The 16158-nt window shown below is 40.3% G+C and overlaps 2 protein-coding genes across 2 annotated transcripts; both read left to right on the top strand.

The window, feature by feature from the left end:
• Positions 1–5: 5 nt before the first annotated feature.
• Positions 6–6716, top strand: mcm8 (minichromosome maintenance 8 homologous recombination repair factor). The gene is made up of 19 exons (XM_072689254.1): positions 6–123; positions 676–947; positions 1129–1221; positions 1411–1493; positions 1579–1728; positions 1802–1905; positions 2116–2314; positions 2624–2709; positions 2944–3092; positions 3544–3742; positions 3833–3863; positions 3954–4094; positions 4230–4371; positions 4482–4677; positions 5190–5409; positions 5573–5782; positions 5875–5951; positions 6217–6406; positions 6491–6716. Exons 2-19 carry the CDS (start codon positions 695–697, stop codon positions 6581–6583), a joined length of 2616 nt encoding a protein of 871 aa, XP_072545355.1. The 5' UTR covers positions 6–123; positions 676–694; the 3' UTR covers positions 6584–6716.
• Positions 6717–7469: 753 nt separating this feature from the next.
• crls1 (cardiolipin synthase 1) lies at positions 7470–12375 on the top strand. The gene is made up of 7 exons (XM_072690336.1): positions 7470–8308; positions 8393–8530; positions 8666–8795; positions 9596–9681; positions 9883–9951; positions 11783–11874; positions 11984–12375. The coding sequence occupies exons 1-7, from the start codon at positions 7742–7744 to the stop codon at positions 12072–12074; spliced, it is 1173 nt and encodes a 390-aa protein (XP_072546437.1). The 5' UTR covers positions 7470–7741; the 3' UTR covers positions 12075–12375.
• The last annotated feature ends 3783 nt before the right edge of the window (positions 12376–16158 follow it).

Here is a 16158-nt window from a genome sequence, read left to right as displayed (position 1 = left end):
TTGACGGTGGTGGGTATTCGGTGCTACACGGCGCCAAACTCGGAGTCTGCTCACAGTGTAAACAAGAAGCCGAGCTGAACAGTCTGCCACTGATGTCTGCTTTTACTTCGTTTGAAGACACTGGTTAGTGTGGTGTGTAGGCCTTTAACAACGTAGTCAGCTAGCTAGCGGTGTTAATTCACTATTTGCTTGTGTTTATTTTGGTATGTTGTTGTTTTAACAACCATATTGTGGGATTTATCTTGCTAACCAGCTAACGAACTTAGCTACCAGTCTATACTGGTGACCTGGTAGCGTTCCTGGATGTCTTTGGTTTATGTTTATATAGCTATATTAAGACTGCTGTGTCCGACCATACACAAATCCAGTACAAGAGAACCTAGCTAGCTAGTTAACTAGCTAACTTAAGCAACGTTTAATGGCTCTATGGCTGAGGCACATTGGCTTAAAAGTGTCTGCATCTCCTATTGTTATGTCTAGCTAGCTTAAATATATGAAAAAGTGCCCTTCTCATGCCCTTAGTTGGGGAAAAAAAAAAATCAACAACTATTTGGGTCTCTGAAGACCTTCTGCTAAACCATCTGACCAGTAAATAGTGCAGTTATGCTGTTACTCTAATCTAAAGCTCAGTCAACAGATTGTGTTTTGTCCTCTGTTATTGTTCTTGTTTGACAGAAGGAGTACCAGCCAGAAGATGAATGGGCAGGGAACTGGGAAAGGTTCGTGGAGGGGTGGAGGCGGTTCTGGTTCGTGGAGGGGTGGAGGCGGTTCTGGTTCGTGGAGGGGTGGAGGCGGTTCTGGTTCGTGGAGGGGTGGAAAAGGCCCAGACCGTGGAGGAAGGGCTGGTTGGCGAGGAGGTGGATGGAATGGAGGACGGGGTAGAGGCTGGAGGGGTCGTCCCTGGGGAAGAGGAGGGAGCAGCCATTCACCCAACAACACACAGCGTGGTGAGGCTTTGGAATTTAAAAGTGTGTATTGTGTGTATTACTAATACTGGGCCTAGGTTTAGTAGCCTTCGGACAGAAAATGGCTTAGACGAACGTAATTGCCACTTTTCACAAAAAAAGAACAAACATGCCGAATGATAATATACTGATTTAGATATCAACCTTTTTTTTCTATATAAAGGTGCAGAACATGTTTCAGCAGTTCCCCGTGTGACACAAGCAACCCTTGATATTACATGTCCTTACAAGGGATGGAAGCTGTACTTTTCGGAGGGTTTGTATTTTTTTTGATATTATGATCTAGACTAGTCCTATTCTACATCATATTCACAAAACTGGTGAGCTGTTTACAAATATGCTAATTACCATGATTCTGGTTTCCTGAATATATCTAATCTAAATGATCTCTTCTTGTTTTGCTCAGTGATACCTTTTTAAATTTCTTTTTTTGGTCTTTGTTAAGGATTTGTTGAGTCTACACCCTATGTTGAGAAGATAAAGGCATTCGAGCAATACTTCATGTCACAAATTGATCTTTATGATAAGGTAAGCATCCAATATAGTCTCGTTATGTTGATCATATGTTACACATATAAAGACAATGAGGCAGATGTTTTGTGTTTCTCTTTAGGATGAAATAGAAAGAAAAGGGAGCATCTTGGTGGATTACAAAGATCTACTCTTAAACAAACAGATTTCTGCCACTCTACCTGATCTTGCTCGTGAGCTCAGAGACATGCCTGATAAGATACTGGACTGCCTAGGCTTAGCCATTCATCAGGTGTGTGGTTGGTCATCATATTTGGAACCAGTAGGTCCACTATGTAGTCTTAAATAAAGCTCTTTTGCTGCAGGTGCTGACAAAGGATCTGGAAAGGCATGCTGACGAACTACAGGTCCAGGAAGGGCTACCCACAGAAGCCACCCCGATTATCAACATACCACACATAAGTGCTAGGTGGGAGTTTTATGCCTATGAGCTAGATGATCTTAAAAAAAAACGCATATGACCGCATATTGTTTTTATCTAGGGATCCATGTGTGTCTACTAAAATAATTAATTACATACTACATAGGCATTAGCAATAGTGTACTATTAAAAATACATTATGAAGGTTTGTCAGAATTAATCTGATCTCTTATCGCTCTGATAATGTTGTTCTTTTAGGATTTATAACTTTGAGCCTTTAACCCCTCTGAAGATGCTCAGAGCCAACTTGTATGGCAAATTTGTGGCTATTCGAGGGACTGTGGTGAGAGTGAGCAATATCAAACCTCTCTGCAGTAAGATGGCTTTTATCTGTAATAGCTGTGGAGACACTCAGAGTCTGGCTCTGCCTGATGGGAAATACACAACACCCACTAAGGTAAAATAAATGCATGCATTTGTGCCCTTGCTTCTACCCAAAGGACTTATTTTATGCAATAGGTGAAGAATCCATCTATTTTTCAATTTACATTTAATGTCCAGCATTCATAAAATGAAATCTGTTTGACATCAAGTGCCTTACAGTTTAGTTAAAGAAAGGCACTCTGTTTCTCTGCGTATCCTCTTCTGTCCATTCATGTATATTAAAAAAAAAAGATATATGGTACTTTTGTTCCAAGTTCCATTTTTTTAAGAACTTGCTGTAAGTCTATTGGGTGACCATAATCTTGTTCTCTTTGCTCTGCAGTGTCTACAGAAAGAATGTCGTGGTCGAATCTTCGCCCCTGACAGAAGTTCACCCCTAACACTTACTGTTGACTGGCAGACTATAAAGTAAGGTGTTCTTTTAATTCATTTAAAAAAACACTTTGTTAAATGATGCAGCAAAGATTCACATTGTTTACAATTGCTAGTTGCAAATATGCCGCCTTTTAAGAAATGAACCATGCTTTAAGTTCTTCACAACGTGCTTCTTGTAGGATGGCTTTGTCATTTCTTTATTATTATTTACTTAATATATAAGTGATAACTGTTTTATACAGTAGATTTTGCATGTGCATTTCTCAGGGTTCAGGAGCTAATATCAGATGACCAACGCGAGTCAGGTCGTATTCCTCGAACTATCGAGTGTGAACTCACTCAGGACTTGGTAGACAGCTGCGTACCAGGAGACATGGTCACCATTACTGGAGTTATTAAAGTGTCCAATGAAGAAGGTACTTTACTACACATTGTTTATAAAATAAGTACATTTGGAGTGTTATCTTACTTGGAGATTGTTTACCTGTTTGATTAACATGCTTAATATTTAATTTTGTGGTATTACTATAAATATAAAAAATAAATCTTAATTTCAAGAGGTCATTCTAGCTAACATAGTGTATTTTTAAAGTGACAATTAACCGACCTTACATGGAGGCAGACAGAAGACAGCTGGCTGTCATTTTAATTATGACACTGGATGGATGAGGATGTCTGTAATGTTGGATTTGATGGCACAAAGGCCAGTCAGTGGCTTCGCAGTTTTTCTTATATTTAATTCATGATTTACTTTTCTTCTAATTGTATGCACGCTTACTATGCAGAGGTTTTTACACACCAACAATCAAATGAGTTTAATTGTGAATAATTATTAAATGGCTTTGATTTGTGTTTGACCTCTCATAGGGAGTGGAAGAAATAAAAAGGACAAGTGCATGTTCCTGCTGTACATCAATGCAAACTCTGTCAGCAACTCAAAAGGGCAAAAAAACAAGTCTGCCTCTGAACCAGAAGGCCAGGGGACATCAGTGGAGTTTTCACTAAAAGACCTGTATGGCATCCAGGAGATTCAAGCACAGGAGGGCCTTTTCAAGTTAATCGTCAAGTGAGGAGAAATTAGATTTACATTTTAACAATACATTATTCATTTATCTGGACCAAGATTTCTAATGACCTATTAAAACATTACTTGCAGTTCTCTTTGTCCAGCCATCTATGGCCATTTGGTAAGTTTACACATCTATATTCTAGCTCATGTGTGTGAAAATGCCTTCTGCCTGATTCATTATTATTATTACGTCTCTCTCCTTGTGCAGCTTGTTAAGGCAGGATTAGCTTTGGCTTTATTTGGAGGCTGTCAGAAGTATGTGGATGATAAGAACCGGATCCCCATAAGAGGAGACCCACATGTGCTTGTTGTAGGAGATCCTGGACTTGGAAAAAGTCAGATGTTACAGGTACATTGTTTGTTTTTTCTGTTTAGGCTGCTTTGTATACTGTATTTCTCTTTGATATAAGAAGTATAGGCTGGGTAAATATGAATTTTGGTTTGTAGAGGTGATTCAGTATTCTCTTCCTGCATGTATCTACAGGCAGTATGTAATGTATCCCCACGTGGCATCTATGTTTGTGGAAACACTACCACCTCCTCAGGACTGACAGTTTCTCTCTCCAGGGACAGTGGCTCTGGAGACTATGCACTTGAGGCTGGAGCTTTAGTGTTAGGTGATCAAGGTATTTATATCACATTAAACATATCCTTCTCTATGCATTCTGAGATATGTCTGTTTGATATACACACACAATGTATGTGTGCAGTTGAATGTAGTTTTTTATCTCTCTAGGAATCTGTTGCATTGATGAATTTGATAAGATGGGGAATCAGCACCAGGCTTTGTTGGAAGCTATGGAACAGCAGAGCATAAGCTTGGCTAAAGCTGGTATTGTCTGCACCCTTCCTGCTCGCACTTCCATCATTGCAGCGGCTAACCCAGTGGGAGGCCATTACAATAAGGGGAAGACAGTATCTGAGAACCTTAAGTAAGCGTTGTTAACAAACTTAAAGATCTTTAAGCTGAAATCAGTTACAAGAACACATACTTATATTCTACAATAATTGTTGTATCTTATTTGATGGCTTGATGTCCACCTACAACGTTTTGTGCAGATTTATGTTCCAAAAACGGTCAGAATTAATTTCTACATGACCACTTTTCTACCTGTCTATTAACTGGCTGTTTCTGTTGCTTTGCCTTTAAACTAGAAATTAGATGGACAAGCTCTGTACCGATTGGCTGCCCTGTATTCCACCTCAATCAAAAAGCATACCGAGCTAAAAACTCCTGAAAACCACAGTGTGATTGGGCAGGGCAAAACTGGATTAGTCTAAACTGTGATTTTGGCTTATTAGTTTCCATATATGGACTAGGGAGAGAATGGGATGTTTAGAAATGTACAATATTATTATTCACATTATTCTTTAAAAAAGCATGGGAATTTCGGTTGTCTATAATGGGGGCTATAGGAGCTGATATCCTTATCTTTTTCTGTAGGATGGGCAGTGCCTTACTATCCAGATTTGATCTGGTTTTCATCCTTTTGGACACTCCAAACGAGGACCATGATCACATGCTGTCAGAACATGTCATGGCTATGCGTTCAGGGAAAAAAGGTATGGTTAGCAGTGCCACAGTCGCCAGGAACTGCACCCAGGAGTCCAACCTATCCATTCTGGAGATTCCATCAGACAGGCCCCTTTCAGACAGACTCAAGGTAATACAGAAATCATATCAACCATATTAATTACCTTCATTAATTTTTCAATATATTTTTCGTGCATGTATATTAAGTATATATTATTTGGTAAATTCATATGTTTTGGCACACTTCTTAATATTCAGATTTATTTTTTAAAAATTTTTTTTTCTAATTTTAGGTTCTTCCTGGGGAGAATTTTGACCCAGTTCCCCACCAGCTGCTGCGCAAGTATGTGGGTTATGCCCGGCACTATGTGCACCCTAGTCTCTCAGCTGAAGCTGCCCAGGTCCTTCAGGATTTCTACCTTGAACTGCGCAAACAGAACCAGTCAGCTGACAGCACCCCCATTACCACGCGGCAACTGGAATCCCTCATCCGCCTCACTGAGGTAACAGCCTGCTGAACAGTCTATGAGTTCATAATGTTGTTGCCCTTATTTCATGCTTATCCTGGTGACCCTTGCTTGTTTTCTATTTAAAGGCAAGAGCACGCCTTGAGCTTAGAGAGAAAGCTACACAAAGTGATGCAGAAGATGTGGTGGAGATAATGAAACACAGGTACCACAACCAAGCCTCACCCTATACATACAACAGTCAACATGAATCTTCTGGGGGTTACTAATTGTTGTCATGAGCCATGTTGATGCACATTTGTCAGTAAGCAATTTTACTTTCTTAGGAAGCCTAAACATACCTACACCAATCTTTTTACAGCTGTAAAAGAGATCTCTGATCTCTTGATTAAAGCTTGTGCGTGTTTAGTGCTAGTGTTTACCTGTTTTTAAATGTACTCCACTATTTTGTTTGTTTGTTTGGGGAAAAGTTTGACAGACACTTACTCTGATGAATTTGGCCGGCTGGATTTTGACCGATCTCAGCTCGGGTCTGGGATGAGCAACAGATCTAAAGTCAAGAAGTTTGTTGTGGCATTGAACCAAATCGCTGCGCGCACCCACAGAACGTTGTTTGACTTACCAGAGCTGCGACAACTGGCCAAAGAGCTCCTAATCCAGGTGATTACATATCTATATGGGGCAGTCTTCAACTCCTAACAGATGACTGTGTTTTTAATTCTTCATTCACAAAATGTCTTACAGGTGGTTGACTTTGAGGGCTTCATCAGTGCACTCAATGAACAAGGTTACCTGCTAAAAAAAGGACAGAAAAAGTATCAGCTGCAAACCATTTAAATGAAACTTTCATGGCTGGTTATCCACTGTTGTTATATGTAGGTAACACTTTTGAAATTTTATAAAATTTCTTTAATTAATAAGGTGTGTGTGTGTGTGTGTGTGTGTGTAAATATTTATTGTACAGTATCTTCAAATACCTTTTTTATTAAACGTTTATACAAATATGTATGTATTTTCTTTAGTTTTGTGTTAATGTAACTAATGTAAAAATGAAAACCCATAATATTAGCCTGAGGTTTAATATTAAAGGGCCATATCTTACTTTTTCTCTTGTGTTTTTTCCTCTTTGCCTATGTATTATTATGTACCAAAACAGTCAGAATTTACTTCATAGTGTTCCCCCCCAGCCTTGACAGGCTGTTTCTGTGTTTTATGTTTTTCAGGCTGATCTATGTAAATGATCTTTGTTCTCATTGGCTGCCTTACGCATTTCAACCTTAACCGCACAGTATAGTATAAGATCAAGTAGGTTGCAATTTGGGTCGCTCTAAGATAAGATAAGATCATCCTTTATTAGTCCCACAGTGGGGAAATTCTCAGTGCCACAGCAGAAAGGGATAGCAAGACACTCACTCTATATGCATTATACATGCAGCTGCTTTTCTTTTTGTAGCTTAGTTTACATAAATGGACTAGTGAGTGAATGCATGCATGTTCAACAAGAACTGCGTTGGTCAAACACTCAGTCAAAGCAGCAGTAAAGGGAGGATACTGGCCCCTTAAGGCCTCTAAAGGCTCACTGTGTCTTTAAATTCGTCATTCCATTGACCTAAAGCCCACAATCCAAGTGCGCATGCGCGGGGTTTTTTTATTTTCATTTTTTAAGCGTTACAATTCGTGTAAATTCTCGTAGCTGTTCCATGTCCGCTTCCATATTTTAGAGAAGCAATTTTTATTTTAACTTTAAAATAATTATACTTGCAGTTTTGTCCGTCCACGCGGTTCTGACCGCTGTCGCTAAGCGGTTCCTGGAGCATGGGAAGGTGAAGCGGCACGTTGGACGGGACGGAGCTCCGAGTGCGATGTGTGCTGTGTTCCAGGCAAACTGCGAACACACACAGACTAAATGTGCGTCTGCGAGATGAGGAATGAAGACCAGTAGGGTCGGGTGGGTGTATTTGGTAAGGTAAATCGGCTCGAGGTGCGGAACAGGAGATGTTGGCAGCTTGTAGGCATAACTTGCTAAGTTGTGCGAGAGGGCACGTAGCTCGGCTTAGTGTCACTAATGTTATGGTCAGCAAGCACCAGCATGGCTGGGGTTGGACACGGCCCCCTGAGACTTGGAGGCACCCAATTCAACAGACTGAAGCCGCGACAAAGTCGTTTCAGAGGTTAAAAAGCTGTGAGTTTAGCGGTCCGGGACCTCAGCCCCAGTGTGCTCACCTCCTCTGCGACCGCACTTCAGCGCTTCGTGTTCTCGACCCGATCAGTCGTGAAAATAGGGTGGACCCAAGTCCGGAATGTATTAAAATAGCCTTGAGAACAAATCACCCTGCGTTCAACAGACCAAAACTCCACAACTCTTACTACAGCTTTCACTTGCACCCCTGGACTTGGGTCTCAAGCGACTGGGTCGATAGTGGTGCTCTCACGAGGGCTAGAAGATACTGTAGTGCACCTGGAGATCAAGTTCAGAGACCTTCAGAGCAAGACAAGAGAGATGAAGCCACCCAATGTGCCTCTTCTGTCCCACCTTCAGACCAAGGATCTTTCAAAGAGCTGGTGGGTAAAATTGCTGTTGTTGTTTTTGAGGCCTTGATTTTCATTAATGCAATGCATTCAAGTTGTCTTCCTTGGTGTTTGCAGTATGAAAATCCTTGGACAATCCCCAATTTCCTCTGCATGGCCAGAATTGTACTGTCTCCTGTCCTGGGCTACTTGATTATGGAACAGTACTTCCATTTATCTCTTGGACTTTTTGTTTTGGCTGGAGCAACAGACTTGGTGAGTTTAGGTGGTCTTAGGAACATTATGTAAATTAATGCATTTGATCAGTTGTAGAGTTTAAGCACTGAGGTTTACAGTGTAACGGCTTTATAATTTTTTTTCTTTCTTAATATTTTAATCTCCCCCATGCAGCTGGACGGCTATATTGCTCGGAACTGGCCAAACCAGAAGTCAGCACTGGGCAGCGCTCTGGATCCACTGGCGGATAAGATTCTTATTAGTGTGCTGTACGTCAGTCTCACATATGCACAGCTCATCCCAGGTCAGAAAGCAATCCCAGGGCTCACCTGCATTCATTCAGTCCGCTGTCATGTTGTGATATTAACAATATTTGGATTCAGTTGTAATTGGCATGCCATTAAGGCATTGCTAAATACTAGAATTACCTTAATTACGTGTACCAGGTACAGTAATGTGTGTTTCACTGAAAGCTTCATTGATTTTTCATTAGTTTAACCTAATGTAGCGATGGAGTAAAAGTGCTGGGTAACAGTTTCCTAAAAACCTGTCTAACCATGAGTAGTTTAAGTGATGATGGTCAATACTTTGATCTAAATGTTCCTGACACATTTCCTTGAAACTTGAATTACTGAGTAACGAATTACAACCTTTTCAGATATTGACACGGTTCAAATTCCACAATATACGACCAGTTGAGTTTATTGTTTTGTTGTCTGTCTTACTTGAAATGTGAATCCTAATCTACACTACACTACACTAGACCTTAAGGGCCCATATTTATGTAGCTCCTGTTGATCCTGTTGAGTGTGAGTGTTGATGTAGGGCCAGATTTGTCTCTCTTATGATTGCCTTAGTGTAAAAACCAGGTCTAAGGTCAGCACTGCTACTCCAAGATGCTTCAGGACTCATACTTGGTGTCCCTTTGCAGTTTGCTATTGGTGTTGTCCCAACAGCAAACTGTAAGCAGACTGTAAAAATAAAAAAAAGCTAGCATGAAAATGCCTCATCAGTGTTGAATATCCTCTGTATTGTATTAGCTCATAATTAGGCCACTGTTTTTAAAATTTACATTATTCTGTATTTCTTTCTTTCTTTCTCTAGTTCCTCTCACTGCTCTGGTGATCTGCAGGGATGTAGCCTTGATTGCTGCCGTTTTCTATGTCCGATACAAAACTGTTCCTCCTCCAGTGAGTATTGTAGCATAACACAGCATGGTTGTTTTAGTAGTTACTCCTGTTTTTCTCACAGTGATTGTTACTTATGCTTTTTTTTTTTTTGGGGGGGGGGGGGGGGGGGGGTCACAACACACTGCATTCCTATATTAGCATAACAGTGCTGTTATTTAACAGCTTGCTCTGCAGTAAAGCTGTGCATGTTTCTCTCCACAGGTAACTCTCAGCAAGTTTTTTAACCCCTGCTACACTACTGCCCAGCTTAAACCTACACTTATAAGCAAGGTGACGTATTTTTGATATCATATGACATTTGTGTTTTCAGTGAATTAATTATTACAGTCAGTAATGAGAAATTCTTTTTTTTTGTGGTTCGTCACAGCCCTTCTCTCTATTTGAGTGATTGTGGTTACTCAAACGAAACCATCAACTGACACTTCCCTAGTTATGCAATCTAGTCTCTTCGGTCAAAAAGAGTTGTTAATGCATGAATGTAATAGTTACCTGTTTTAGTGTGTGGTTATACTTGTAGTACAGTTCCCTTGGTCTGGACCAAGCAGGAAAATGATGCGTTGTTAAATCTTAGTCCAGGTTTGCTTTGTGTTCATACTGACATTTGCAATCAAAAATTAGAGGAGGAAAAAAGGGGATGCATGCCAGAAAGCTGCAAGTAGATGGTGGTTAATTTTGAAATGCTGTGTAGTGCGGTAGTGTGTTTGGTACACAGTCCCACTTAAGTCAAGTGTCAGATAGAAGAAGTTGAAGCACAGAAACGCCGATAACACAACCATCTTCCTCACATCCTGCTTCTGGTTTGTTTAGATGCCTTTAGTTCGTATAATGTTCATACTTCAAATGAACTGCACCAGAGTCCAGCTTGTTGTTGGGGGTACACCAAAGTTTTAAAGAAAGCATGCACACTTTATTCTAACTAACTGCAAAGAGCAATCACACCATGGTTCGTTTTATTTTATCAGAAGCTGATGGATATAAACACACCTTTAAATGTGTTTGTCTAGTTATCTTAAAGGAGGAATCCCACAAAGTCAACAGAGGTTCCAGCAAGAATATGTGTCTAACAGTTCCTCAAGAGGAATTCAGGCAAAAATGAAAGACCAATGAGAACTCGTGGGCCTGAATTGGGAAGTGTGTGGAGTTGAAACATCCAGCCACTGTTGTAGGTCTAAGGGCAGCAGTAAAGAATGAGCAGAAAGCAGTTCCTTTGGATTATTTGCATTGCAGACATCAGCATTCTGCCTCATTAAACATCCATGATCCAACTCACCAGCTATTTAACAAGACTTTCATAAGTTCAATTCAGTGACAAATGAAAGGAAATGCTAACCACTGCCAAACTGTGACCCAGAACGAGACTGTGAGAGGTTGTTGTTAAGAAATGGGACTAAAATATAATTTTTTCACAGTTTACAGTTTTTAGTTTTTTCTAAATTTCTAAATGTTCTAGTCCTGAAGACGAGATCACCCTGCTTTTGTCATATTTTCTTAAGTCCTGAAGGAACTGCTTTCCTCCTCTTCTTCACTGCTGTCCTGAAACCATTCATAGTAATTAGTTATTTCTTCTCCACATATTTCCCCAGCATTCCCACAAATTCTCAGTCAGTTTTACATTATGCCTGGATTTCCTTTAATGAACTGTGTATTGTCTTGCATTGTCTAATTGTAATACCTGTTTTAATCCTTTAAAGCAACATTATGTAGCAATTATACCTTAAAATAACGGATCTAGAATCATTTTAATGCTCCGCTGACTTGTAACAAGGAGAACGGGGTCTCCATCATTGCCACTCCAAGCCTGGAAAGCTCCTACTGCACTGTTTAAATTTGGTGGCGCATGCACAAGACCTATTGCCAGAACAGCATATATACAGTTGTGTGGTTTGTATTGACTGCAGTGGTGTTAAAGTGACTTACACTTCCCACCTGTAGGGGAGCCAAGTAGCAAAAAATACCAATTCTCATAATGCTACTTAACTAATGAACAGGATACTAGTTGGCAAACATCAGTGTATGTCGGCAAGAATGGGAGCAAATGTTTTTGGCTGGCAGTGTGTTTATTTCCTAGACATTGAAATGAACAGACCTTTTTGTGTTCTAGATCAACACTGCAGTCCAGTTGTTGCTGGTGGCAGCATCACTTGCGTCTCCAATTTTCCACTATACTGACAGTGTTCTGTTGCAGTCACTGTGGTGAGTGTATTTTCTTCCTTTTCCATAAGAATGTGCTTTCTTTATGTGTGATTCGACTGTGCAGATAGACTGCTTTTTTGATGCATTAAATGTATTTTGTTGTTCACAGGTACGTCACTGCACTAACAACTGCAGCATCTGGTTACAGCTACTATCATTATGGTAGGAAAACTGTTGAAGTATTGAACAACAGAAAGTAGTTTCATTGTCATCAGTGTAACCAGACCTTGATTCATATGAATATGGTTGGATATCAGTTAAATGAACACTGTACAACTGCAAATTGATGCAGAGGTCCTATTTTCTCTGGAGCTAAATTGTATCAGTGTACAGCAATCTGTTGAAGCAAGCTATTTTGATATCACAGTATAGAGCAGCTGTAATTGTTCTAGACAGTACAGGTAATTATGTGGGATGTTTTTTTTGTTTGTTTGGTTTTATGTTTATAAAGGACTTTGGATCACCACCACAATTTTCTGATTAAAACTGACTTTGAACCAACAGTATTGGTAACATTTACTGTGCATTGAAGGCAGATGATTTGAGAGATGTATTATGGTGTTCAGATTTGAATTTTTCTGACTGTTGGTTGGTGTAGCAAAGTGGATAACACCACCCTTCCTGTGGCAGACTAAATTTCAGTTCTCACTCTTCAAAATAAAGATGCCATAAATGGTTCTTTGAGTGATTCTGTAGAAGAACCATGTTTATTATAGAAGAACATTTAAACAACCCAACAAACTTTATTGGGTTGATGTAAAGATAAAGATCAGTTGTACACATCTCTATTATTAAAGTGCTTCTTTATGGAACCAAAAGTGGTTCTTCTGTGGCAATGCAGCTGGGTAAGCACACCACACCACTCCATAAGAGTCCCTGGGCAAGACTCCGCTACCACTTTCTGTGTGACTCAATTAACTCTGGAAGGCAACCTGTAAGGCAAATGTCTGGTAGACAACCAGTCATGGTGCTGTATTTCTGTGCAAACCATTAAAAGCAAAGATTTCAGACATGCATATGGTCACTGTTGGGAAAGAAAAAATAAATGTTTATTTTTCTAAATAATTTGAAAACTACAGCTGCCCTTTACATTTGTGAACATTGCATGATCAACAGAAGTTTCCCAAATCACATGGCATAAAATTTCTCTAAATTGACTTGGGGTAAGAAGTTCATATCACTTTTGCATTCTGCTGTTTATGGCGCTGTAAACAATTCATGAGAACAACTGTTTATATTTGAGCTCAACTGCAAAACGCACACCTCCCTTCAGTGCTCCTTTACCTGCTCCGGCCAGACGTAAAGACGTAAAAAAAAAACGTTGCGAGACGTGAGAAAAAGAGAGAGGGGGCACTTGTACAGTGACAATGTTTATTCAAACTACATATTCACACATATTCACAAAGACACACATTGTTAGCTCAGTGTATTTTTGTTAGTTAATTATGTTAATGTAAATTAACAGTTACTTAAGCACTTTACTAAATGCATGTGGAAGGTGATTTTTTGTACTTTTTTGTTTTGTTTCGAAGAGCCTGGCCTAAAAATCATTGTTCCACAGTACCGATGCTGAATTTGGTTATGCCCTTTGCACGGGTGCCAAGCATACTGAACATGGACCATAAATAATGCAGACCATTGATTGCTCAAACACGGTTGTCACATTTGAGCCACTCATCATTTTGCCATTTTGTCAAGCTTTTTGCATAACACCAAATGATGAGTAAAAAGTATATCGAACTTAAAGCTGCTTCATTGGTGCTTCTGAGGTTAACACTGTGAGGGGAAATCATGTCCTCACCAAACAACCTTCAAAGAACTTACTTTCATGCTACCAAAGTGCAATGGACAACAGACCGCCAGGGTACAGAAAGTTACGGATTTGAATCAATGACCGTGATGTTCCACACTGCACATTGGTGTACCTGCACAGCAAATACTACAAGTGCAAAATGGGCCAGTTATGCAGTGTAGGCAGGAGTTGCACTTCCATACTGCTTCCATGTCAACTGACTGGATGGAGCGGAGTCACAGTACCTAACACACAGTAGTATGTTTTTAAGAGGATAGTAGTAGCATAAAAAATGTATTAACAAAACAGGGAAAAAATTTAAATAATAGTCATGGGCAAGATTATGTTGGTTAGATAGTAAGAAGGTCAGTTTCTATTAATTTTTGATAAATTGACCAGCCCTACTGGGCTGTAGCTTTTCTATATATATATATATATATATATTTTTATATAAAATATATTTTAAATGCAATATCTAAACATTAGGTCCTTTCACACACACCCTTTAATAAATTAAACAGGAAGCAAAAAGGTATGTGTAACTGTAAAGACTAGAGTCCAAATCCCCCTGATGCAGCCATTAACCTGCCAAAACCTTAATATCATTCTCACAAGGTTATTGTGCTTGGTGTAACTGGGGTTCCACCTTAGACTAGGAGTCTTGGTGTGAAAGCTTGCAGGGTTGCACAGCTGCCTATAGTTTGTGTAGATGCTTCTGCTGATTCGCCACTCTCTGCTGGGTTTATTATAGTTGTGGGGGGATGTAGCTGCATTGTCTGTCCACAAGGGGGCAGTGCAGACTGTATATATTCATAGAAGCAGTCTGCACTGTTCTGAGAAATTCTTGCCTGCCAGGAAATCACTAGAATCCGGGCACTATAAGCCATAGCAGAAATGTTGTCTGGTAAATTGTTGCAATTCTGTGATTGCCTTTAATATATGGAAATACAAAAGTATTGGAACACATGTTCATTCATTGTTTCTTCTGAAATCAAGTGCATTAAAAAAAGAGTTTATCCTGCTTTTGTTGGAGTAACTGTCTCTAGTGTCCAGGGAAGGCTTCCAGTGGATTGTAGAGCATTGTGTCTTGAGGATTTGATCACATTTAGTCACGAGCATTAGTGAGGTCAGGATGTTGGACCTTGGTGTGAGTAAAGGGTGGGTTTGGTCCTTCATAATGGACTGCCACTCTCTCCAGGGGCTTTCCCTGCCATGCGGCAACTGATTCCAGGCTGGCTCTGGTTCCACCATGAAACCTGCCCAGGAAAAGCAGATTTTAGGATGACTGGATGCTGCAGCTGTCATCAATGTAACCATGTTCCCGAGGTCATACTGAAAGTGTGCAAGCTACGTTCACAAAAAACTGCACTAAAGGGGGGCTCTGAGTGGCCCAGTGAGCTAAGGCGCTACCACTATGATCCAAGGATCGCTTGTTAGAATCCTGGGCCATGCTGCTTACCATCAGCAGCCGGAGTCCAAGAGAGCACAATTGGCCTTGCTCTCTCAGGGTGGTGATGGCACTTCCTCCCCACATCGCTCCTAGTGTAATGTTGGTCGGTCCAGGTGTTGTGTCGGACCACGGAAGCCGTGCTTTCGTCTGAGCGCACTGACTACCCCAACAATGCTGCACTGCTTCACATGTGTCGGAGGAGGCATGTGCTAGTCTACACCCTCCAAGTGTTGGATGCATTGCTAGTGGGGGGGGGGGGTCTTAATTGGTAATTGGCCTTCCAAACTGGGCAGAAAAAGGTATACAATTAGTAATAAAAGTATAAAAATAAAACTGCTCTAAAGATATTGTTATAATGTTATTTGGCACTATAAAAGATGTTGCAGTTGTGAGGAACTGTTGGGAAAACATCAGCTGTTCATAAGATGATAAAAGCATCAGGATTCTACAGGAGAATCACTGAAACCAGTGGTTCTGAACCCACAGGGCATGAAAGTAATTGTCATGGGTTAATATGACATGCTCAGGTAATCGGATGTTGCAGGTGTGGTCTGCTAACTCGATTGCTTCATCATTTCCAATGCACTGTTCACAGTGAGTGCAGGACAGGGTGGCAGAACCACTCATTAAGCTGGGTGAGCGTGTGAGTCATGCTCGAAGTGTTCTCAGGAGGGGAAACTGTACCATGCTCACCCAGCTCACAGTCTGCTCCCAGGCTACTCCTGCATTTCTCTCTGACAGTCTGCTGCGATAAGAGATTCTTGAAGAGATTTTGAAGGATCTCCTCGGAAATGGTAATATTTCAGTAAGAGAACACCCTTGTCTACTAGGGGGCATACTAGAGATTTATGGAGGGGCAACATGTTTTTTGGTTTGCATGATATAAAAAAACAAAAACTAACAAAACAGGTCCTGACTGTTCTAAAATCTGATTGGCTGAACTATTCTCAAAGCCATTATAGAATATGTATGATCACATATCAAGTGAATTCTGTATTTATGTAAAATAATGAAATGACTGAACATACTTGTTGGCTTTGAG

This window comes from Salminus brasiliensis, chromosome 10 (genome assembly GCF_030463535.1).
Source record: "Salminus brasiliensis chromosome 10, fSalBra1.hap2, whole genome shotgun sequence".
Lineage (NCBI taxonomy): Eukaryota > Metazoa > Chordata > Actinopteri > Characiformes > Bryconidae > Salminus > Salminus brasiliensis.
The sequence above is the reverse complement of the archived record's forward strand: the minus strand, read 5'-3'. Positions and strand labels throughout refer to the sequence as shown.